The following is a 26,962-nucleotide window of genomic DNA, read 5'->3' as shown; positions in this document are numbered from 1 at the left end:
AAAGCCCACATCACAACCACATGTGCTCAGGCCTCTGTAATCTCAAATCTAAGGCAACAAAGCTTATTATATTAGCTGATGAATCTTCTCAGTGAAGGGAAAACGCAAAGCAAAAGAGACACTTCAAAAAGCCATGTACTTGGGTTAATGTGTGTTGGTGGATGCGGTTGATTCAAAGGCTGCCGTGAATGGGATTGGTCGCCGGTCCGAGGAGAGGACTCCGGCAGTGGCAAAGCACCACCACCAGCTGTCGGTGGAGCCATGACCGACTGGTCAAGTTTGGGCCGACAGTGGGCAAGTGGGTCAAAATTTTAATGATTTGGTAAAAGCAAATATTTTTAATTTTAAATATATTTTTACACATTTCCATTTTTATCTGACGCTATATGTATTTTTATACTAACTGTAGAGGAGTTATATATAATTACATGAATACATTCTATCTAGGTGTTAATACACCAAATCTCAGGGGAGGTCCCTAAAAATTATCCCCCACAATAGTATAACAAACAACAAGAGCGGATTCAGAAAATTGATTTATCGGAGCTAAATTACATAATAATAGTATGTAAAAGGTTGAAGTTTTATGAGTTTATAATTTTATGGAGGTTATTTTAATAGATTTAACAGATTAAATTTAATAATAGTAAAATCAACCATATGAGTTATGATGGACATTTATATTTTTAATTAATGTGTGGGTTTCTATAATTCTTAAAATTTAAATTTTAGGGGTTTATTAGTTTATACTTTATGGAGACCTTTTTAATAGATTTAACGGGTCTAATTAGAAACTCAAGTAATATTTCTTTTTAATTTTAAAATTTATTTTCTCCGGAGTATTTCAGCCTCCACTAGTCATGAGCTAGATTGGTCACTGTATATAGGAAAAAAAGTCTAAAAACATTTTGATGAAGATATAAAATGGGCTTTTTTTTTTGTCTTAATCACGAGATATCTTGAGGAGGGCCCCAACTGTAGGAGGCACCTTTAAGCCCGTACCACAACCCAGACTAGAAGTCTCCGCTCGAACCGGGAGGCACATGTTCTCCCAATAAAGGCGACTTCCCTGCGACTTAAACTGGGAAGCAAACCCAGTCAAACCACTAAAATGGGCCTTTTTAATAATGAATTAGGCTTATTTTTTTCTGGGAACTTAGGGCCCGCTCATCTTTGTCTATGCTTAAAGTTTTCGCTGATCTTAATATTCAAATATCTTCCCTTATAGAAAATACATTTTACATGATTAATAATTATGGTGTAAATTTGAATAAGTGAATTTTTTTAATTATAAATAGTTCATAATAATTTTTGTTCTCAATAATGATTGGGATCCTAACAATTGAGTTTCAATATTAATCTTAATTATTATATATTATTCATATGTTAGATAATGAATTTTATAATTAATTAAATTAATATCATGTACTAAATGAGTATCAGTGAAGATTTAAATGATGGGATCCCATCATTACTCTGGACTCAATAGAGGATCCTATTTCCAATTTCCTAAATGAATCGACAAAAAGTCAAAATATGGCGGCTATAAAATAACATTAAACGTTTATATCTTATTGTTTCATTGGCCTACCTAATGCACAATACTTCCCCATTATTTGCTCAAACAATATTGAAATGCCCGCCACTTTCTTTTTAGTCACGTTAGTGCCCGCCACTTTCTTTCTTTTTAATCAATGAAAAACTTTGGACATTTTGTTTGGTTTATATAGTCCTTATACTTGAAGATACTAATTCTCTGCAAAAGAAAATGGAGCCTGAAATACTTTCCATAGAGCTTATCAAACCATCTTCTCCAACACCCCGTCACCTCAAAACCCACAAGCTTTGTTTCTTGGATCAATATCGTAACCATGCTTATTTTCCAATGGTCTTCTTCTATTCCGTTACTCATGATACAAATTTAAACCTTTCTAACGAGACCGATATTGCTCAGATCGTCTCAGTAAGGTTGCAGCTGCTAAAGCAATCTCTGCCAGAAACCCTATCCCTTTTTTACCCATTTGCTGGGAAGATTAAAGACAATCTTTCGATTGATTGTAGCGATGAGGGAATTTATTTTACAGAGGCTCGATTTAAGAGTCCTCTCAAAGAATTTTTCAACCAGCAAAATTTCTCCTGTTTGACATATAAGTTTGTTCCATTTGATGCAAAAGAACTAGAAGGTTCAATTTCAGGACTCCATGTAGCAAAGATACAAGTAACAAGTTTTGCATGTGGTGGCATTGTCATTTGTGCATGTCTTTCACATTTGTTCGCTGATGGAGCAACGTTGTGCTCGTTTTTGAAGTGTTGGGTAGCCACTGCTTGCAAGAACAATGAACAAAGAATAAGTCCTAACAATGATGCTTCATGGTTGTTTCCTCAAAATGAAGCATACCCTAAAGAAGGAACCTGGCTTGCCATGTGCCCTCGATTTTTTGGTCACGGCAGATTTGTTACTAGGAGATTTGTATTTGATGCCAAAGCAATAGCCACCATCAAAGCCAAGGCAAGTAGCAGCACGCGAGTGCAAAATCCAACCCCAACGCGTGTCGAGGCCGTGTCAGCTCTTTTCTCCAAATGTGTGATGGCTGCTTTCAAAGCTAAACATGGTTCTCATAAAACAACTTTATTGACACATTCAGTAAATTTGCGTAATAAAGCCAAGTCCAAATTGTCAGAATATAGCATGGGAAACATCGTCTGGAATGCAAATGCACTATGCACAAATGAAGAAGCAGAATTGGATTTGGAAGGCCTGGTGTGCAAGCTGAGGGACGCAATGATGAAAATTAATGGAGATTTTGTGAAGAGTTTACTAGGTGATGAAGGGTTTCTTAACCTTTGCCAAGCAATTAAGGATGAAAATGGAGTGTGTTCTAAGGCAAAAGAAAGAATTAATTTTAGCAGTTGGTGTAATTTTGGTCTATATGACATTGATTTCGGATGGGGAAAGCCTATGTGGGTGAGTGTTATTGGTTTAGATGGAAAACTTCCATATTTCTCAAATACTATCATTCTTCTGGATACGAAATTTGGCGATGGGATTGAAGCATGGGTGTATTTGCTTGAGGAAGACATGAATACGCTAGAACTGGATAAAGAATTGTTGGCACTTGCCACCTTGGATCCATGCCCATTGTGGTAAGACTAGCAATGTATTCCTGTGAGGATATTTAATTAATCTCTATGTATGTTTTGGTGAATTAAAAGTTAACTGGTTATATATATTTGTGATTTGCAATTGATTTGTGTTTAATTAGAGCGGAGTATTTAAATTGAATTTATTTATACAATTATACTTATATTTGAATATATTCTAAGAGTAATCCTACGCTTACCTATGATGAGATTCATAGTTTGTGATTCTAACTGACTGGACATGCATCTTATAACTAAATTGTTGAGTGAGTTGTAAAATCAATTAATTACTTAACATGTGAGCACCTTTTTTTACTATCTAAAGTAATTAGCTAACATTTTTCCCGAAGTCAGAGCGATTTTTTTTTTTTTCTATGTTTTGTGTATTAGCTTCACTGTTTTTTACTGAAAAAAATAAGCATGTATTTAGATAAAATTCCAAAAAAAAAAAAAAAATCTATCTTTCATTGCCCAAAATTATGGTATGTTTCAGCTAGCAAACTTTTACTCGGACGTTTGGTAGCTAGTCGTGGCGTTTTGGCTTAGAAAGTATGGCTATCATGAAATAAAGGTGATAACTCGTAATAAATATGATTTTTAAATAATAAAATTTACAAAAGTATATTGTCTATCCATAAAAAATTTTCATAGTTAAACCATCTGAATTTTTAAACTCAAGGGCGAAGCCAAAATCTGGCAAAATTTTTAATTTTTTTTCTTAACCATAATATTATTGTTGCAATTTGACTAAATTGCAATACAAATTTATAAATATAACACTGTTATAGTCACAAAATTATTACAACATTATTTGCAAGTTTATTGCTTCATTTGTTTCAAAAACTAATGATTGCCATTTTCTTCAATTTTTTTTATCTCAAATAAAATTGTGATACCAAAATATTTATCACTCATTTAATTTTTAATTCTTTAAAATTGGAATGGCTGAGAATGCCAACAAAAGTGCTGTAGCCGCAACTTTAAAGTTCATAATTTTTCTTGTTGAATTAACTTAATTCATAAGGTATTTATCAAACCAGAAAATATTAATTTAATGTTACGAATTGATTTAGTGACTTTACATTTAGAATTTCTTTTTTTGCTTAAAAAAATTCAGCCTAGCCCAGCCTAAAAAAATTATTGGCTTGATCGCAATTAAAAACTATCAAGCAAGTATTTACTAATAAGTGAAATAATCACCTTGATTTTAGAGTGAAATTAACTAAAATACAAGAGAAAAATTTTTGTAGGCTAAATTTATTGGACAAGATTTTTCTGCTAATGTTTTTTCTCTCCTAATCTCTCATACTGAAATAAATGGCCAAGATTAAATTTTTAAATTTTGATGTTGACAATTAAACCAGGTTTATTTATTATATTTACAATTAAACCAACTTTTTCCATTAAATTTGAAAGACTTGGAGAGAGTAGGAGAGAAAAACATTAAGAGAGGATCCTAATCCAACTCTCTATTGCCTCTACCTACTAAAATGTTAGTGTTGTGGAATACATGTGGATTTCCACCATTTCAAGTGTGTGTGTAATAATGATGACTTCCGCCACTTCATGTAATGGCAAATGACACATCCTCCATTATATTTATACTATATAAATGAATAAAAAATAAAAGTCATGTATGCTTCAACGGTTACTCCTTCCTTATTATCTTTTCTATCCCATATTTTTATTTGTATTCACGTACTAATTCTGTCAACTTCTCATTTTATTACATCACTTCTAAGCTAACAAATATTTTGCCTATGTTCATATTAACGAGATTGATAATCTATAACAATATTAACGAAGTTACTAATTCATAACAGTTTGGACCAACTATTTATGTTTTATCATTTGACAATACAGTGGATCCCCGTGATAAGTCTCAAATTTTGAGACATACCAAAATTTAATATTAAAAATAATAGATCCCACAATAAATCCACTTACTCTAATAAATGGCAGAATTTTATTTACTGGTGGTAGAACTTGTCTGCAAAAGTTTCTCTCGAAATACAGAGGAAACACCAATTTTAGCAAGGGAACTAATTATTTTAACAAGACCGTGGGAGCCCACACACGACAAGTTAAAGGTACTCAATTATTGAATGCTACTTCTATGCATTTCTCATTGCATTTTTCATATCCTTCAGTTGTGTTACTGGGGAAGCTTCAGGGGACTTGGATCAATGGTGGCAACTTCAAGTAACTTTTCATCAACTTCTAACAAAGCCATGTCTTCTTCGAGCAAAAGCACCCACGCTTCAATTCCATTCCCAGATCTTGAATCCATAAGGATAATTGTAGGTGAGGACTGGACAATCGATCCGCCCAAGCAAGCTCCACTCACCCAAATAGGCTTTCCCCATCCAAAATCAATGCCATAAAAACCAAAAGTACACCAACTGCTAAACATAATTTTATTCTTTGCATCAGAATAAGCTTCAGCTTCACATTTAATATCTTCACTAAGTTTCAGTAACCCTCCAACACCTTGTAGGCTCTTCACAAAATCTCCATCAAATTTCGATAATGCTTCCCTCAGCTGCCACACCAGCACATCCAAATCTACTTCCTCTTCTGTGCATAACGCATTTGTTTTCCAAACGATGTTTCCAATCAAATTTTCTGACAACGGTGGCCTTGCTTTTGAACGCAAATTCACAGCATGGGACAGTAAAGTGGGTTTGAGGGAACCTGACCTTGTTTTGAAGGCAGTCATTACGGACTTGGAAAGGGTTGCTGACACGACCTCAACTCGTGTTGGATTCTGAACGCGTGAGCTTTTGGCCTTGGCTTTCAGTTCAGCTGTTGCTTTGGCATCAAATACAAATCTCCTCACAACAAATTTACCGGTTTCAAAAAATCGACCGAACGAGGCTCTTGAGGTGGCTTTCAATTGATGAAACAAATCACCATCATTAGGAGGAAACAAAGATGAAGCATCATAATTAGGACATATATATATGGCTTCTTCTTCCGAAGTCTTATTACGAGCTGTAGCAGCCCAAGCCTTCATAAACGAGCTAAAACTTGTGCCATCACCAAACGCATGTGAAATACATGCACAAATTACAAGACCACCACATGCAAATGATGTTACTTGTACCTTAGCCACGTGTGCTCCTGCTATTTGGCCTCTCTGTTCGTTTCCATCTACCGGAAAGAATTTATAGATCAAGTTGTGATCGGGTTGTATGAGAAATTCATTGAGATGAATTTTGGCTGCGGCTTCTACAAAATAAACCCCCTCGTCGTTGCAGTCAACGGAAAAGTTGTTAGTCAATTTTCCGGCGAGTGGGTAAAAGCGAACTAAAGCTTCTGATAGAGACTGCTTCAGTTGCTGTAATCTCTTTGAGACAATATGATCAATATCGATGGTGGATGAAAGGTCGTCTTGGTTGAGGGGATAGTATAGGACCCTTGGAACGTAGATGTTGCTCCGAAACTGATCCAAGAGACAGAGCTTGTGGGATTTTAGGTCATGTGGTGTTGGAGAAGAAGGTTTGATGCTCTCTCTAGAAATTATTTCTACCTCCATTTTTTTTATCAGAGCTTTCTCAAATTGATTGATATATATATTTGACATTTGAGGAGTTATAGAAAACATTAGAAGTAGTACAAGTAACCTTTTAAAGGTAGTATTTAATTTTTTTTTTTTTATTAAGATGGGAAAGGTAGTATTTAATTTCTTTTGCCATTATTTTATCTAATTCTCGAGCCCATTCGAGGGTCCGCATATGGTGTCCTTTCATTTGTTTTTCATTATCAAATTTCACCTAACACCTTCCACTCTTGTTTGCAACTTTTTGTAAACATTGAATACTTTCTATTCACATCTATAACACATTATTAGCATGTGAAATTAAATTATATAAAGCCCTATATTGGTGGATAGATGAAGTCTTAAGTACTACTTTTTAACTTTAAATTCAGACCATGGGATCGAATTGGGGATACTGTTGAAAATTGAAGTCACAAAAATAACATATATACATATACGAATTAAAAATAATTTTGTGTATTATTATATATACATATTTGCTCATACATTAAAAAATATTAATGAATTAAATAATTATTAATAACTAAATAAAAATTACATATATAAGAACGAATTACAAAAACTAATAATCAAATAACATACATGTCAATTTTGATAAGATATTATTTTAAAATCTAGTTTAGAGTTTTTTTCTTCAAAAAAAAAATGAAAAAAAATCTGCTATCCTAAATATACCTAATTAGGTGTTTGTGAAAAATTATTAAACGAGACCCCGAAACGTAATGTGAAAAAGCATAAGAATTATTGTCAATGTATTTAAATCAGATGATTGTATTTAGTACACACACTTTGAAGTATAATCATCAAGTATATACAATATGAATTACAGCATAACCTAGTTTATTTTTTAAAAGGTGAAATATCTATTTTAATGACAATCACATAGCATTTGTAACGACATTAAAATGAATAACAACACAAGATAAGAGTGACAGAATAGTATAATGTACACAGAGGTACTCTAGTATTTATAAATAAACTATTAATAAATAGATAATTTGCTGTTGGATGTATTTCTATTAAATCCAACGGCTTAATTAATAAAAGACAAAGTACGGGCCTTGGCTCCTGTAGCATAACGTAGTTGTTTCTCCCATTCGAAATTAAATTTAAACAAAATTCTTATTTATAGTTTTTTATTCTTCATCTAAAAGATTGTTTCTTTTCAACGTCCAAATTATACAGCTATTTTCAACAATATTTTATGCGAGATGACCCACATACACAGTTGTGATAAATAGTTTAGATCTTAAGTGACATGTTATATGATGTGTCTTGTTTTTTTTTATGACGTAATATTATTATATTAAATATGAAAATTAAAGTCAATTAAACACTTAACACATATTAGATAACAATAATGCTAGGAATTTCAAATTTTGAGCTTCAACTTAAGTTTTGAAATTGTCATATTATGTTAACATTAATAAGTACCCTGATGTGGTGTTACTACGTTAATTAGAACTTAATGTTCAAATATCGAGTTCCCTGACAATAGTACTCATCAAATAATTGATGTATATGAGTCTTAAAGATACAAGTAATGTATCCTCAACTTTATAATTTAAGTATAAAAGATTACTGTGCGGCGATCCTAGCTGATGAGAACCATCAAGGGAATACTATTAAAACTTCAAGTGATCCTTTGCACATTCATGGAGGCCCAATTACAAGAGTAAGAGCCAAAAAGATGCAAACTTCTTTAAATGGATTAATTGAGAAAATATGGATTGAGAATGCAATTCAAGATGCAAGACATCATGAATTGGGCTTGAAGAGAAGACAAGGCATTGTGGTCATTATTCAAGTTATTAGGCAGCCAAATACACAATTTGTATCAAATGCAGAAAGGTCAAATTCGGAATAAAAACTGTATTGATTGAGCCAGAAGTAATGTGCAACCTATATACCGTTGGAAAGATAATTAAGTTAGCTTTCCAATAAATTTTACAGAGCTGGATTTGGAGTTCTCTAGAAGGATTTATGACCAATTCATTACAGCTTGTTCAGACTTGGGATTTTCAACGACTCCTTTATTTTTCAACTTCATTTGTTTGTTTTGTTTCTAAGTTTGTCAATGTGTAAGGTAAGTCTACCATCAATGATGGTGTGCTAACATTAAATTTGTCAATGATAGCATTAATTATAGTAGGCTAGCATTAAGTTTGTCAAAGATAACATTAATTATGGTGGGTTGGTGAAGACTTTTGAAACATCCTTTGACAAACCTACTTGGAGGGTTGTTCCAATGTTTCCATTTGTATTTTTAAGATCTTGGGTTTCTTTTAGCTTATTTAAATTCAGCAACCTTGCTATGTAATAATATTAGAGATTAATGTTATTTGAATTTGAAAGATTATTCTTTCTTTGGTTCTTTTGAGAACTAGTGAACTTATCAAGAATTTGCATTCTTGTGGCGTTCTAAATTTAGACTTATCACTCACCTTCTCATCTATTTCTTGAGTGTGGCGTCAATATCATTCTCTATACCTTTGGTTCATGTTTTCTTAAGCATTGGGTCAAGGTTTTGTTTATCATAAATTTGTTTAGAACTTTCTTGGGAAGTTGAAACTCCAAATTAAGTGTGGGTTTCAAAGTTTCATTGTGGGATTCGCATCACTAGCAATACTGCTCGTTCAAGTAGAAAGGATAGGAAACTATGAAAAGCACAAACAAGATGGATTCGTTTTATATTATTTGCAATTCAATGTAGAAACGTGTTTCATGCAACATCAAAAACTTTAATATAAAAACAAGAGATTAAATTGGGTGTCGGTCACCATATTAATTTGTGTGGCAGAATATACTCTTAGGAATGTGGTGGCCCTCCAATTATCTCTTAAATCAGCAAGTTTAGCTTCGTCACTTTCAATAGTTTCATGTAAGTCTTTCATTTAAAGCAGATCTTTCATTTTAAACTTCTAAATACCATAATTCCATGACTTCAATTTAATCATGAACGTTGAAGACTCCTCCATCTCAACCACACCAGTAATAAAAACACACAATCTTGCTTTGATACCACTTTATTAGGAAAGGGACTCACAAGAGCAGTTGCAAATTAAGTGGAAACAAAACTATTTTTCTCTTTGTTTAATTAAAATAGGATGTGTACCACAAATAAATAGGTAGAAAAATAAACCAATAAATCCAAAGCAAAAACCAACCATAAGAGACACCGATTTTTACGTGAAAAATTCAAATCGAGAAAAACCACGGGACCGTAGTCCAATATAAACTTCCACTATTAATAGGATTACAACATAAATTCTTTTTCAGATAACACTAGAAGCTAACAACGTCAAGATTCAACTATCTTAGCTTACAATAAAATACATATAACCACCAGTAGAAATATAGAGAGCGATGTCAGGAACTTACCCTCTAAATTTGAGAGAAATCAAAGTTAAAATCACATTCCAAAACCCAAAAATACCTCTTTCTCTCTCATGACATCTTCCCAATTCACGAAATGGTTACAACTCTCGCAATTCTTCACTTATTTCCTTTCTATATTTTCTGGTTAATTTCATGTGAGTCCAACATTTTGAATAATTACACATCAAGCAAATGTTTTTGAACATCAACCTTTTTGGTCCACCAAAGTGAGATGGACCTTACACTTCCATTTTTCTCTTTAGGAGGTTCTTGCCTTGTAACTTCTTCGACTTTCTCAGTCTTGTTAGCAGCGCAAAGAACTTCAAAAAGAACCCCGGCTGTCGGGTAGGCTTTGCCGAGTTGAGCTCTGCCAACAAATTTGAACCAACGTGTCAATTAGTAGACTGAATAACGTTTTAGGTGAACAACAATCACACCAAAAAGAAATAATGAAATTGGGAAGAAAATCAAATTATTGAAGTACCGGTCTGCTTGCTCCCCCTGGTCCAGCGTTCTGACAGAATGTTCATAGTACTGCTGGTAATAGCTTTGTATTTCCCGTGCATCAGTCTTCTTAACCCGGGATGCAAGACTAGATGCATTGTCCTGTCAAACAATAATGTAATTCAAATCAGTTCTTCTGATTTCTCAAGTAAACTATGTCAAAGTGTGAATGAAGAACTTTATTGATGTAATTAACTAACGATTTATAGTCGGATAATCTGATAAGAGTCTGGACTTTAGAAATTTAAAGGAAGCACATCAACGAAGACAATAAGCAGGAAAATAGACACCACCCGTCAATGATAATAGAATCAAAAGGGGACTCGCCTTGGTCAATATTCCTTTTTACTTACGGTACTCCCTCGCAGAGAATTTGCTTATTTCTCATGGCGGGAGCAAAATGGGAAACAAGCAGCCATAACAGTTGCGAAAGGGGTGTCAAGAAAATATAGGTATAGCCCCATTTGTTCATGACCTTTGTCTACATTTCCAAACACTAATGCCATGTTACTATTTAAATGAGTTAAACTTGTAATCGTGTTATCAGTTTAACATATTTTAATGAATTTTTTAAAAATATTTAACATAATATTACATATTCAAACTGTCATCTTCTTTTGTTAAAAAGAAGATGGTTAAAGCAATCCTTTTAATAGAAAGCAAATAAGTTAAATACATTTTGAAATAGGACAACCATAGGTAAGCCAATCCAAAGTAGTAATAAAGTGTAAATCAAGTACCCTCTCTAGTCTTTGCAGTAGAGATATCTTGAACTGTCACACCAAGGCCACTGGAGCTCGGGTCCAACCTATGCGCTTTCTCAAATGCATAGAACCGACCTTTTATTTCACCAAAACAAACAAGACGCAAAAGGCACTTTCAGAAAGTACTTATAAAATGTAATTAATGTATCATGTAAAGTGACTCAGAACCAGTAGCGTACAGAGATAGGCGACTCGCGGGCGTTCGCTTTCGACTTCGGTGGCAATGTGATACAACCTTGCCTGAGATTACAGAGGAAGAAGCCCAGCTGGTTAAGGAGCACACAAAAGGTCCAGCTCGTATGCGCAGGGCACCAACATACTTCAAAGATTACATCACCTAAAGAATATTCGAGAAGGCACAAAGAGAGTGGAAAAGATGGCAGCTGTGATTTTGTTATTTTGCTGTGACTGTTTTTTTTACTTTGAATCATTCATTTGCTGGTTAGTTACACGTGTAATGTTGAGGGGTAAAAGATATATGTAGAGGGGAACACGTCATAAAAAGAAGGACAGGAAATGGAAAATATTTCTTCTTCTCTCTCCGTCTTCTCTCTCCGTCTTCTCCTGCAATCTCTGTTTCTCCATTAATTTTCATTCTTTTTGCTTCTTTTTGCGGGAGTCAGCACTTACTCCAAACAGTGTAGCTCTGTGATATAAACTCTGAGTTGCAGAGTTGTATCAATTGGTGCTTTCATTGCCTTCTTCTCCTTCTAAAAAAAAAAAAAATCCGCCATGACCGAGACAACAAAGACGACTGATTCTGAAGTTCTTTCCGCCATGAAGGAGCTCCTGGAGAAGCAAACACTCTCTGTGCATCAGACCTTACAACAATACATGTCCACTGTAGATTCCCGTTTTGAGGACTTACAATCTCAAATCCGTGGATCTGTCGGCGTTTTGAGTGGCCCTTCACGACCATCGGAGCGGGTGTCAGCGTTTACAGAGGGTTCTGCTGGGGGCACAGATTTTTCCCCGCTTTTACGTTCCATGAAAATGGACATCCCCAAGTTTGACGGCTCTGATCCGACCGGGTGGGATTTTCGCATCAACGAGTTTTTTGACCTCCATGGGACCCCAGATAATTTGCGTCTTCGCATTGCATCGTTTCACATGGAAGGGAGAGCCGCTGCTTGGTATCAATGGATGAAGGCTAACAATCTCTTAACCACATGGCGAAGTTTTTTGGTCAGCCTTAAGAGTCGCTTTGGAGCTTCCATGTATGAAGACCATCAAGGAAATCTTTCAAAGTTAACACAGACCACCACAGTTGCGGAATTTCAGTCTGCTTTTGAAGACTTAATGAACAAAGTTACTGGTATATCTGAGCCTTTGTTAATTAGTTTCTTTATCACGGGTTTAAAACCTGATATCCGTCGTGAGTTTTTGTTTACTCGACCTACTTCGCTCATGGAAGCCTTTGCTCTTGCTAGAGCTTATGAGGCTAGATCTGATGAAGCTAAAACAACCAGTCGTTCTTGGTCAAAGTGGTCTCCTACTACACCGCAAGCTCCGCAAAATTTTTCCCCTGTTTTATCAAACTCTTCCACTTTTAAAAATACCAATACTCTTGCTGCCCCTGTTATTACTACACCAAAACCACCATCTCAACCTCCATTATTACCAACCCCAAATTTACCAATCCGTCGACTTACTCCAGCTGAGTTACGGGATAAAAGAGAAAAAGGGTTATGTTATAATTGTGATCAGAAATATAGTGCAAACCATCGCTGCCGCAGCAAATTCTTGTTGTTGATGGGTACTGATGATGAAGAGTGTGACCTGGGGGAGAATATGAATGCCATTGAGCAAACAGAGGAAGTGGTTACCGCTGACATTTCAAGCTTGAATGCGTTGGCTGGACAGTCCAATCCACGATCTTTGCGCGTCTTGGGTGAAATTAACGGACATCAATTCCATGTTCTCATAGACAGCGGCAGTACTCACAATTTCATCAAGCCGCAGCTAGCAGAACAGCTTGGTCTTTCGATTCAATCCACCTCAACTTTTAGAGTTTATATCGGCAACGGAGATTTCCTGGTTTGTCGTTTTCACTGCCCGGAAGTGCCACTTATTATTCAAGGCCATGAGTTTCGCTTGGATTTCTTTGTTTTACCAATTGAGGGACCGGAGGCAGTTTTGGGCATCCAGTGGCTTCAACGCCTTGGGCGTGTCTCCACAGATTATTCAGAGATGACTATGGAATTTTTTTGGGAGGGTAAGCAAGTCATATTACGAGGTGATCCTATTCGACTCCCTAATATGATTTCGTTTCATCAATTCCACGCGTTGATACATAGCGAGGAAGTTGACAGTTTATTCGAGCTACATTCCCTCTCCAGTAACACATCCCAGTCCCATAGTCCCAACTCCACATCCTCAACCTTTGAAATCGACTTACCCTCTTCTTTGCCAGAATCTATTTATCTTCTCCTCCATAAATATAAGGCAGTCTTTACTCCACCGACTGGCCTCCCTCCCCAACGAAATATAGACCACAAAATTCACCTCACTCCTAATTGCAAACCCGTCAATGTCAGGCCATACCGTTACCCTCAGTTTCAAAAAAATGAGATGGAGAAATTAGTTCATGAAATGCTGGAGCAGGGAATTATCAAACCAAGTCATAGCCCTTTCTCCTCACCAGTGTTGTTAGTAAGGAAGAAAGATGGCACATATCGTTTCTGTGTTGACTACCGTGCTTTGAATGCAGTAACAGTAAAGGACAAATTTCCAATCCCTACCATTGATGAATTATTTGATGAACTTAGTGGTGCAAGGGTATTTAGCAAACTGGATTTGAGAGCGGGATATCATCAAATCAGAGTCCATAAACGTGACACATACAAGACAGTGTTTCGGACGCACGAAGGGCATTACGAATTTCTGGTCATGCCCTTTGGATTGACCAACGCCCCATCCACCTTTCAAGCGACAATGAACCAATTATTTACTTCTTTTTTGCGCAAATTTGTTATAGTCTTTTTTGATGATATTTTGGTATATAGTTCTTCGTTGGCTGATCATGTGTATCACTTGGAGCAGGTTTTGATGCGTTTACAATCACATCAATTTTCTGCCAAACTCTCCAAATGTTTATTTTGTCAACAGACCATTGCTTACTTGGGACATATAGTCTCTGCTCATGGTGTTCAAGCCGACCCTCAAAAGATTACAGCTATGGTGGATTGGCCTTTGCCCAAAACAGTGAAGCAACTGAGGGGATTTTTGGGGCTTACTGGGTATTATCGTCGGTTTATACAGGGGTATGCAACTATTGCAGCTCCACTTACCGAATTATTATGCAAGGATGCCTTCCGTTGGAATACGGCAGCCACTGAAGCTTTTCATCAATTGAAAGATGCCATGGTAAAAGCCCCTGTATTGCTTCTACCTAACTTTGAATCTGAATTTGTCATTGAAACCGATGCATCAAATGTGGGCATTGGAGCGGTATTAATGCAAGCGGGTCACCCCATAGCTTATTTCAGCAAAAAATTGGGACCGCGGTTGCGGGCATCGTCGACATACATCAAAGAACTACATGCCATTACTGCTGCCGTGCTAAAATGGCGACAATATCTCCTCGGCAGATTTTTCATCATTCGTACAGATCACAAAAGCATTAAAGAATTATTTCAACAAGTAATCCAAACTCCTGATCAGCAGGCTTACATCCAAAAGTTATTAGGATTCCATTTCAGAATTGACTATAAGGCTGGAAGTTCGAATCAAGCTGCGGATGCACTGTCCCGTGTACATGAAGATACACCTCCGGACTCACAAATGGTTCCAGCACTATGTTTAGCAATGGTTAGTCAACCCTCTACTGATTTATTACAAACCTTGCTAAAGGAAAATGCAACCTTCGATGACATGTTACTTTTCCATAAGAAGTTGGCGGCTGGAACACTTTCCCCAGATTTCTCAGTTCACAATGGGTTCTTATTATTTCGCCACCGTTATTACATCAGCCCACATTCATCTTTGAAACCAGTATTGCTCAAAGAATTCCATGACACTCCAATGGCGGGTCACACAGGCATTAAAAGAACTTTGATTCGATTGTCTTCTAATTTTTATTGGCCCAAAATGCGAGCTGATGTGGAACAGTATATTGCTGCTTGTCTTACTTGTCAACAAATTAAATATATCACCCAAGCTCCTGCAGGATTACTCCAGCCTCTTCCCATTCCTTCACTTGTTTGGGATGAATTGACTATGGATTTTATTACGGGGCTACCCAATTCTAAAGGTTTTGAAGTTATTTTGGTTGTGGTCGATCGTTTGACGAAATCAGCCCATTTCGGAGCATTGCCATATCAATTCATAGCCCACAAGACAGCTATGTTATTCACTGAATCAGTAGTCAAATTACATGGTTTTCCCAGTTCAATCATTTCAGACCGAGATCCTATTTTCATGAGCCATTTTTGGCAAAAATTATTTGAATTGAGTGGCACCACCTTACGCCACAGTACCGCTTATCATCCACAGACCGACGGGTAATCCGAGGTGGTAAACCGTGGCCTCGAGCAATATCTCCGAGCTTTCAGCCAAGACAAACCTCAGTCTTGGTCAACCTTTTTGGGATGGGCCGAGTTTTGTTATAACACCAGTTATCATAGTAGCTTGCGAATGACACCTTTCCAGGCTCTCTATGGACGATTACCTCCTACTATTCCTGGCTATTCCAAGGGCTCTACTTCAATCCAAGCATTAGAAGACCTGCTGTTAGAAAGAGATGAATTATTGCGCTGTCTGAGAGCAAACTTACATCAAGCTCAGCACCGAATGGCACAAAAAGCTAACAAGCATCGAAGGGAATTGCAACTGCAGGTGGGTGACAAAGTGCTGGTACGCCTACAACCTTATAGGCAATCATCTGTTGCCAACCGCACTTCTCACAAGTTGGCAAAGCGCTACTATGGGCCTTTTCGGGTATTGGAGCGGATTGGTTCTGTTGCGTATAAATTAGAATTGCCCGTTGGCAGCAAAATTCACCCTGTTTTCCATATATCCTTACTCAAACCTTATGTTGGTGATTCTCATGTTAATATTCATTCACTGCCTCCTATAAGTGTGAACAACAAGCCCCTGTCTTCTCCTATAACTATTTGTGCTGAGCGCTCGATACTTAAACAAGGGAAGGAGCTTCGTCAAGTTTTGGTGCAATGGTCTGATTGTGCCCCCGAAAATTCTACTTGGGAGGCTTATGATGAGTTTTACAAGTTATATCCCGAGCTTCACCTTGAGGACAAGGTAAATTTTCAAGGGATGGGGAATGATACAACCTTGCCTGAGATTACAGAGGAAGAAGCCCAGCTGGTTAAGGAGCACACAAAAGGTCCAGCTCGTATGCGCAGGGCACCAACATACTTCAAAGATTACATCACCTAAAGAATATTCGAGAAGGCACAAAGAGAATGGAAAAGATGGCAGCTGTGATTTTGTTATTTTGCTGTGACTGTTTTTTTTACTTTGAATCATTCATTTGCTGGTTAGTTACACGTGTAATGTTGAGGGGTAAAAGATATATGTAGAGGGGAACACGTCATAAAAAGAAGGACAGGAAATGAAAAATATTTCTTCTTCTCTCTCCGTCTTCTCTCTCCGTCTTCTCCTGCAATCTCTGTTTCTCCATTAATTTTCATTCTTTTTGCTTCTTTTTGCGGGAGTCAGCACTTACTCCAAACAGTGTAGCTCTGTGATATAAACTCTGAGTTGCAGAGTTGTATCACAATGCGAAGGATGGGGGCGATGGAGCCGAGTGAATATGGAACTACCTCATTATCAAACACTTCTGTTGAGAATGTTGTCATGGCGGCGCTTCTCGATGGCCGCCTCGTCAGCTCCGCATCCATATTCGACATTTTCTACCTACTGCTGGATCCCTATATTGTTATCATCACCAAACAAACACATATATACTAGAAATTGATTCAAACGTTTTTCTCCCTCAGCAAATAAACACAAGAATTAAAAGAAACTGGAGATTAATTAGTTCAACTTGTTTTCTCGGCGAACAAACACAAGAAGTGAAACTAGCTAGAAAATTAATTCAGCGTGTTTTAATTTCTCGGCAAACAAACAAAAGAAATGATACTGGCTAGAATAGTAATTCCACGTGTACTAATTTCTCCGCCAAAAAAAAAAAAAAAAAACTGAATCTAGCTAGAAAATTAATTCAACATGTTTTCTCGGAAAACAAACGCAACAAATTAAACTAGCAAATATCTAGTGAGAAATTATCTAAAAGAGATTATATAAATGTACAATAGCAAAAGAAATTAAACTCGAAATGATTCCGCACGTACACAAATATCTAGTAAACAGAGTGATTCCGTATGTAGAGAAAATTTTCGTTTGAATTAATTCCTCAGCAAACAAAGAGTACACAAGAAATGAAACTAAGACCTGAATTCCAGAAGAATCTGTTACTACTCAAAACAGGTTTATTAACTTCTCCGGATGAGGTTAGAAAATTTTCCTAAGAAATAATTTTCTCGGGAAACAAACAAAGAAATGAAACGAATTAAAAACAAAGCTTACGTACGTCTGATCTAAATTAGGAGTAAGGCAAACAGAAAATGGATCTCCTAATTAAAATCGCCTTCGCCTGAAATGAAATATCTATAAGAGATGATAAGTGTAAACAAAAAACAAAACAAAGAAAAGAGAAAATGAAAAATGAAAAATGGCAAATGGAAAAAATTGTTGTCGTATTAATGATTAGTTAACCTTGTCTAAGGAAAGACGAGCGCAATAAATGGGGAGAGAGAAGCACGCAGCGCCGGAGAGACGAGACTTAACGAAATTCTGTAATTGGTTTTGTTGGATTGACACGTGGCGAGGAACCGACGGTTTTCGTTGGCGATGGTTTTGGGTTTGTTTTTTCCTTTTTGAACGCTTCTTTCCGGGGCGGTACGCGGGATGATTGCTTGGATGTCCGTTTTTATTTCTTCTTTCTGTATTCTGTTTGTTTGTTGTCAAATGTCAATGGTGTGTGATTATATTTGGTGGGACCCTTTGACCTTTATCTGACATGGCAGAATCTGATTGGATATGAGTAGGGTTGGCAATGGGACGGGACGGGACGGGATTTACCAATCCCAATCCCATCCTATATATACAAATGTGATGAAAAAATATTTCAGTCCCGTTTTTATATTTTTTTTAGGACAAAAATATGTCTCAATCCCGTCCCAAAAGAGATGGGATCCTGCAGGATCCCATCCTAATTGAAAAAATTTTCATTCTTAATCGGTAATGAGACGGGATGGACAGAATTTGTTAATCCCACTCCCGTCCCGCATATGTAATTGGGATAAAAAAATATCTCACTCCCGTCCCAAAATTTTTTTATAGGATAAAAATATGTGCCAATCTAGTCTCAAATGGGATGGGATCTCGTATGATCCCATCCCATCGGGAAAAATTGCCATCTCTAGATATGAGGGATATGAGGTTTGAGATCATTGAATCGATCAGACGACGATGGTAATATTCGAATCAACAGAATGAAGTCCGGTATATGTCGGTTTAGGGCGAATTTTGTAATTTCATTTTTATCTAATTTTGTATTTTGTGGTATCGTATAAGTTACCGGTATAAAGTCCAAATAATATAATTGATTGAATAAAAACACTACATTCATTATATGATTTATTTTTATAATTTTAAATTTTCACTCAATCAATTAGAATGGGGTATGATATTGTACAATTCATGTTGTATTCAAGTTGCATACTGACATAATTGTGTAGTGAGACAAGTTGAAATCATTTTAATGTAAATTATATATACCTCTAAACAAATGGAACTCAATTAAAAGTCCGATTTGCTTCTAAATGTAAAACTAGGCATTTTTTTAATTGAAATTATCATAATTAAGTATCTACTATAAGATACATAATAAGGGTGTGAAATGAAATAAAACTAAAACTAATATTGATAGTCAATTTTTCTGAAGTTCATACCATAAAGTGTAAAAGTTAGAAATATTGAAATTATTCTCTTAATTAGTTATTATAGAAAACAAAATTAGTATTTCCAGATTGTCACGTTAAGTAAGAAATTGTAAGTAAAGTTCAATCTTCAATATTGTCTTGCTAAGTACTTTTTAAGTAGTTTTATTTAACTAGCTATTTGAGTTTAAATCATAAAAAATGTAAGAACTAAAAAACTAATTTAAAAATTTTCTCACTCTCATAACTTCTCGTAAAATTAACGATCCAAAAATATCATCAATATTATCTGCTCACAATCCGCATCAAATTATGCATAAAAAATGCCCCATGGGATGGCATTAGCCCGGGCCTTGATCCTGATTTTTATTAAAAAAATATATTCAATTTTCTTTTAATATAAAGATTTCCTATTAGAAATATTAGTCAATAAGTTTTAAAGTTTCAAAGGCTAAAAAAGGGTAAATATAGCAATGTATATAATCGAACCAATTTAACAAATTTGTAGTCAAGTATAATAATAATGGAAACAAATTTGTGTAATTATACATATATATGGAATCAATATAGTTATTGATGGAAACAATTATATTTTTATTGCAATTTGCCACAACCTTTTCGATAAGGAAAAACAAGTTTTTAATTGAAACCATATGGAAACAACATTAATTATTAATACAAATAAAGGAAATAAATTTGCGTGATTCTCTCTCTCTCTCTCTCTCTCTCTCTCTCTATATATATATATATGTATATGTATTTGTCGATACAAATAATGGAAACATTTAAGATTTTACAATTACAATATCATTAATATTGTAAATTTCATTAGCTATTATAAGATAATTGAGTTTATTATAATTAAAGGAAAAATGAGTATTAACTCTTGATATTTTAAAATAAGTTAAAATCTCCCTAACATTATAAGGGCTAGTTTGAAAATGTTGTAACTTTTAAAATAATTATTGTTAGCTATACTGTAGAAATAATCAATTATGAAAATAATCAATCAAGTGTTTGGTAAATTTTGGTTTCAGAAGTACTGTAAGTTTTGAAAACAGTTATGGACGTTTGGTAAATTTTATTTTTAAACTACTGAGAGAAAAGAAATGAGTAAAATGTACATAATGTAGGATAAAATTACTTCTACATATAAAAAAATGTACATATAATATTTTTAATTGTGTATTATAATAATTTTTACTAAAATAAAATTTATTATATAATGATTTTATTTTTTATTTTATCTTAAAAATTTGATAATTAAATTTATAATATAGTGAAAAAAATTTAATAATAATTTGACAAATAAATTGATATTGATAAATTATAATAAAAATGTATCAAAATATTGATTTTGTTTCCAATTTGAATAAGGATAATTTTGGGTTTAGGTAATAATTTTAAGAATATTTATGGAATTGTATTAAAGGATAAAATTGATTTCGAAATCAAAATCTAAAATTTACTTATTCTCTACTTTTCAAAATCAGTTGTAGGAGAGGTTAATTTTGTCAAAAGTGATCTGATTTTTTTTTACCAAACACTAAAATTAGCTTTTAGATTTTCAAAATCACATTTCAGTTTGCCAAACGCAATCCCAAATGGGCCCTAACAATGTTGACTTTATTTGTAATTTTAGTGTTATACTTCTTGTCATGAGAATTTGTAAACCCCTATATAATTTTGTGCGTTTATTTCCCGGATTGGAAATTGGAATTGTTGACGGTGTTTACTACACAAAATGGAGGCAGGAATTGGTATTAGAATCATGGGGCTCACTCGAATTTGAGAATGGAGAATGAGAGATTGATTCCCAAGGCAGGGGGGTGAGAATCAATCACCTACTCGCAAGATTGACCATTTTGCCCCCATAAAATCATGAACACTCATTTTGTCCTCAATTCAAAAAGTTATTATAATTAATTAGTCTTTTATTATTATAATTAATTAATAGAATTATATAATTATTCTAATTAATTAATATATTATTATTGTTGTTGTTGTTATTAGTGATAAAAATTTCTACACACAGAACTAGCAATTAAAGGGGTATTCAGTACTTTCATTGATGAAGAGTGAAGGGTTATTAGTCATGCAAGTTTATTAAGTGCATTTACTGGTTATGGAAAGTTTTGTCTATTGAGTTGTAATCTATATCTTAGCCAAATGTTATTATTGGTCATGAAATTTTTTGAAAGATTATTTTAGGGTTCAATGAGAAGGAAGAGGATAGGATTATTTGAGGAATTAAAATGAATGTTATTAATAATTAAGTAATTTTAAGATTTTTTCGACGGCTACTCAACTATTGCAAAAACATATGTCACTAAAGGCTATATTTCCTGCTTTCATGAATCATCAAGAAATGAAAAGATGGAGGGTATAAAACTCGACGGAACTAAAATAATTGCTGTAATATTCTTAATTATTAACAATAATATTCTTAATGATATATTTTGGGAAATTAAATAATTAACAGTAATATTCTTAGTATTTTTAAAAATGAAATTTGGTGGAATTTTATAAGAAAAAGTTATAGAAAATGGCAGAACCAGAAGGACACAAATCTCAAAAGAAGCATATAACTAGAGACAGGCCGAGGAGCAATTAAAAGAAACAACAAACAAAGAGATAACCAAAATAATGAAAATATATAAATAGACTTTTGAAATTTAAAACGTAAAACCCAAACCATGCTGTCAAATAGTCCAACGAAAGACCAACCACCGCAAAGCAAAAGGCAGTACAGTCCCAAACAATGCCGCACCATAAAGCCAGAAGTAAAGGATCCTGAGTTCCTGACGACACCAAGCAAATAAAGAATGCTAAGCAAACAGAAAACCATACATGAGAAAAGAGAGCAGCCCACAATAGCATAACAAACAGCAACAGCGGATTCAGAAAAATGATTTGTCGGAGCTAAACCTCATAAAAACAAAATTACATAATGACAGTATGAAAAAGATTGAAGTTTTATGGGTTTATAATTTGATGGAGGTTATTTTAATAGATTTAACAGACTAAATTCAATAATAATAAAATCAACTACATGAGTTATGATCAGGGATGGCAATGGGGAGGGGAGGGGACCGATCTCCCCGTACCCATCCCCGATATTTTGCGTATGTCCCCGTCCCCTCACCGTCTCCGTCAGAATTACTTGAGAGAATCTCCATCTCCTCCCCGAATAATAACAGGGGATCCCCGATCCCCGAATAACTAATACATTTTTTTTTTAATTTTGAGTTAATCATATTAAAATAAAAAATTCAAATAAAAGTAAAGTTCGAAATATATCTTACATTAATATCTATTACAAAAGTCACATACATTAAATTAGTAAGTAACGTAACATGCAAGGAATACAAACTTCTTTTACAAACTATCATGAACAAATTAATAGTTTAATACAAAATTGTTACAAATAAAATCGAATTTAGATTCAAAATTAACTTTTTCAATGGTGGCGTGGGCACTTTATAAATGTGGACTATTCCCTTTATAACACAATAGTTAAATCGGAGCAAATCAAAAGTAAATATTAGATTAGATTAGATTAGATTAAATATTAAAATTGTGATTCGCTGTGGGCAATTATAACATCTAAAAAAAAAAATAGATTTAAGTTTAAAATATTTAAAGAATATTAAAATTAAATTGTGGGCTTCTATAATTTATGATGGACATTTATTTTTTTTAATTAAATTGTGGGCTTCTATAATTTTTAAAGTTTAACATTTAGAGGTTTATTAATTTATACTTTATAGAGATATTTTTGATAGATTTAATGGGGTCTAATTAGAAACTCAAGTAATTTTTTTAAAATTTAAAATTTTATTTTCTCCGAGGAGCTTGAGCTTCCACTAGTCAGGAGCTGGATCGGTCACTGTCACTGTCTATAGGAAAAAAGTCTAAAAATACCTTGATGAAGATATAAAATGGGCCTTATTAATAACGAATTAGGCTTAATTTTTTTTGGGCATTAGGGTCCACTCATCTTTGTCTGTGCTTAAAGTTTTCACCAATCTTAGTATTCAAATATCTTCCGTTAGAGAAAATACATTTTACATGATTAATAATTATGGTGTAAATTTGAATAAGTGAATATTTTTTATTATAAATAATTCATAATGATTTTTGTTATCAATAATGATTGAGATCCTAACAATTGAGTTTTAATTTGAGTCTCAACGATTATATATTATTCATCTATTAGATAGTGAGTTTTATAATTGATCAAATTAATATCTTACTATGCACTAAATGAGTATCACATTAATTACAACTCAAATAATGAGATCCCTAACATTACTTTTTTTTTTAAAATTTATAAATCTTAAATCAGGACTCTAACAGAGGATCCTATTTCCAATTTCCTAAATGAATCGACAAAAAGTCAAAATGAGGCGCCTATAAAATAACATTAAACATTTATATCTTATTGTTTCATTGGCCTACCTAATGCACAACACTTCCCCATTATTTGCTAAAACAATATTGAAATTAGGGGTGGGCAAAATATCCTACCTGATCGGATTTGACCCGACCTGATCCGAAAAATTTCGGGTTCGGATCGGATCGGGTGGTGAAGAAAACCTGATCGGGTGAATTTGTCTCAACCCGATTGGATCATGATCGGATTGGGTGAAACCCGATCGGGTTGAGACAAAAAAAAAAAAAAGAACAAAGCCAAAAATTACACACTCACACACTACACTAGTGTACTACAGTACACAGAATCACGAACACCACACAACACACACACAAAGTCAGTATTCACAAATCACAAGACTAACAACAATTCACAAAGAACACACACAAACCCTCACTGCCTCACGTCCCTCACAAAGAACAAAGCCAAGTCTGCCATTAACGCTTAGCACACACACAAACTAGCACTCAAGCACAAGCAACCAGCCCACTGCCGATCGACAACGTACATGCCACACCCATTCACGGCCTCCGTCGCTCACCACACGCAGCAAACACACATGCAAAGTTCACGGAGCTAGCTTCATCTGGCCACCACACGTAGCAATCGCCGCCAAGAACGACGCCAACTGAAGCCGAAGCTGATTCGTGAATATCGTGACCTGATCAACGGATCTGCTGCAACCAAGCACCGAATTCAAGCCTTCAATCCTCCACTCCACCATCACTTGGTCCGATTGAAGATCCACCCAACAAGCTGCCCCCGATTCAAGCTCTATTTGCATTTTGGATCTCGGCTGTTGGCTTTAAAAAAGTCTTTGAGTTTTGGAAGCCCGAATCCGGCCCGTTGATACTTATTAAGTGATGGTATATAATATATATGCATTAATTATAATTGTTATATGTTATATGAGAAAGTGAAATGTTAATTGCAATTTTGTATGTTAATAATATATAATTATATATTGTTAAATTTTAACAATAAAATGAAAAAAATCAGGCATTAATTTTTTGTTACTTATTAATAATTGATTTTTTTGTATGAATAGTAATGGTAGATTAAAAATTAAAATTAAATATTATGTTAAATATAAATTATATTTATATATTTCATGATATGTGTACTTGTGCAGTAGTTTCAACTTCAACAAAAAATTAACCAATTTAATTGCAGTAGTTTCAAGTTTCAACTTCAACAAAAAATTAATCAATTTAATTAATTGCATGATAACCAATAAGTAAATATTAAGTGGTTAAGTACATAAAATGTGGGCATAAAATTTAGGGGTTTATAATAAGAATTAAGAATTTAAGATACATATATGTAATTAATATTATATTATTTTGGCCAATGGATAATTAGCTATTATAAATTAAATAATTACATTAGTTTCTTGGTTTTCTTTTATGGAATATGCATCTTGAATTCTTGATCATATATAAATATTATGGCAGAAAATTGGAAATATCGATTTCAAAAAGTTTCATAAAATTAAATTAACAATTATTTGAATCAATTTGTAATATTAACTATTAAGTGGATTTTTTTAATAATCTTTTTGTGCTTTGTGTTAATTTTTAATTTTCAACCATTTGAATTTAATTCTATAGTAGTTTTCTTTTTTTGTTGGTTGAAATGAATGGATGGATGAATGAGGGAGGACAAGGAAGGTGGGAGAGAAAGGTCTTAGTTAGCAAGGTGACAAGAGGGTCTTTGAATTGAAATTTCATTGGTCAACATTATTATTATCATTAATATTATTATTATTTTTCATGTGAATTAATGGATTTGGGCGGGTTTGCCTTTATGTTTTAGCCCTTGGATAAATTAAAAATTCTCTAATCTCTACAACAAATTGGTATTTGTTAAATGTTTATGATGAATTTTTAGGTGGGATTCATATTAAAGGCAAAGAAAATTAGCTCCAAATTGCTTAGACCCGAATTAACTCGAACCCTATTTGATCCGATTTCACCCAACTCGAATTGACCCCAATAACTCGAATCTAATCCGAACCCTATATAACCCGAATCCGATCTGATCCGAACTCCACTCTCAGTTTTTAAACTATAATTTTAATAATACTCTCTCATTTTTATATTTAGCCTCACTTTTACCAGTTAATTATTATCTCATTTAATTCTTAACTAACTATATGTGTGGATAAATATGGAATAAAGTACATAATGTGCCACAACTGTATTAATGTGTCAACATTATGTCAAAATACTATATAGATCCAAGAGAATCTATAAATTAACATGACATAAAATAACTAGAAAAAAATAAAATAAACTTAAAAACTCACTTGAGAAAGAAATAAATTTAATAATTTGAAACCTTGAGCTTCACCCTTCAGCTCAGCTTAGTAAAATTAGCCACTCATATTGAAAGAAGGCACAACACTCTTTTTATTTGATAAACTTTTGAAATATGTTACAAGGAAAATCGATATAGAATGAAACAAGAAAAGAAAAAAAAAAGAAAGAAATTCTCCAATTCTCTCTTGGCTACAACTCTCTCTCTCTCTCAGCTTCTGAATACTCAACTCTACCGCTTTTGTCTCTCCGCTCCCCTTCGCTTGCATCCCTTGCCTTTTTATAGGCAAGGGGTGCATCTTTTTTCTTAATTATTATTATATATTACATGTTCTTTGAAATGTGTAATGGTCAAGTGGCAAGATGGCCACCTGACCATCACGGGCATGGTTGCTCATTCTTCTTTTTTCATTTTTTGATTTTTATTTAATATTTGTTAATTACATCTTCTCAATAATACATTCCAAATTGCTCCAGCAGTCTTTTTTTGTTCCCATTTTCAATTCCAATTCTATCTTTATTTTTGAAAAATATTTACAAGATAAAAATTAACATATTGCGAATTAATTTAACACAAAAAATTATTTGGGGAGCATTCATATAATTTATAAGTTATGAGTGCATTAATCAATACTTTAAGTGAAAAACTAATACTTTTATCCTTATTATACGTACATTTTTTAGTGTTAATCAGCAGACAAGTGGAGTCAATGAACCCAAGAGGTTGTCCCATATAAACAGTTTCCTTTAAATGACCATAAAGAAAAAGATTTCAGACATTCAATTGCTTTATAACCCTAATGAGAACTGACAACAAGCACACTCATGAGACTGGCAGTGGTGTGTTTAAGAACATAATTGAAAGTCTAAGCAAAATTAACATCGGGAATTTGATA

At 34.1% G+C, this 26,962-nt stretch overlaps 3 protein-coding genes across 4 annotated transcripts in view; 1 reads left to right on the top strand and 2 right to left on the bottom strand.

Annotated features, from left to right (window-relative positions):
* The window catches only part of LOC102618167 (callose synthase 5), a 44,857-nt gene extending 26,578 nt beyond the window's left edge, over positions 1-18,279 (bottom strand). For both annotated transcript variants that reach the window (XM_052444448.1, XM_052444447.1), the window contains exon 1: positions 17,903-18,279. The gene's annotated coding sequence lies outside the window, so the exon portion shown is untranslated. The remainder of the gene's footprint in view (positions 1-17,902) is intronic.
* Positions 1,769-3,148, top strand: LOC107175961 (stemmadenine O-acetyltransferase-like). Its single transcript, XM_015527896.2, has one exon. The coding sequence runs from the start codon at positions 1,769-1,771 to the stop codon at positions 3,146-3,148; it is 1,380 nt and encodes a 459-aa protein (XP_015383382.1).
* Positions 5,297-6,679, bottom strand: LOC102617884 (stemmadenine O-acetyltransferase-like). Its single transcript, XM_006464583.3, has one exon. It carries the CDS (start codon positions 6,677-6,679, stop codon positions 5,297-5,299), a length of 1,383 nt encoding a protein of 460 aa, XP_006464646.2.
* Positions 18,280-26,962: the final 8,683 nt, after the last annotated feature.

Source organism: Citrus sinensis, chromosome 7 (genome assembly GCF_022201045.2).
Source record: "Citrus sinensis cultivar Valencia sweet orange chromosome 7, DVS_A1.0, whole genome shotgun sequence".
Taxonomy (NCBI): domain Eukaryota; kingdom Viridiplantae; phylum Streptophyta; class Magnoliopsida; order Sapindales; family Rutaceae; genus Citrus; species Citrus sinensis.
The sequence above is the reverse complement of the archived record's forward strand: the minus strand, read 5'-3'. Positions and strand labels throughout refer to the sequence as shown.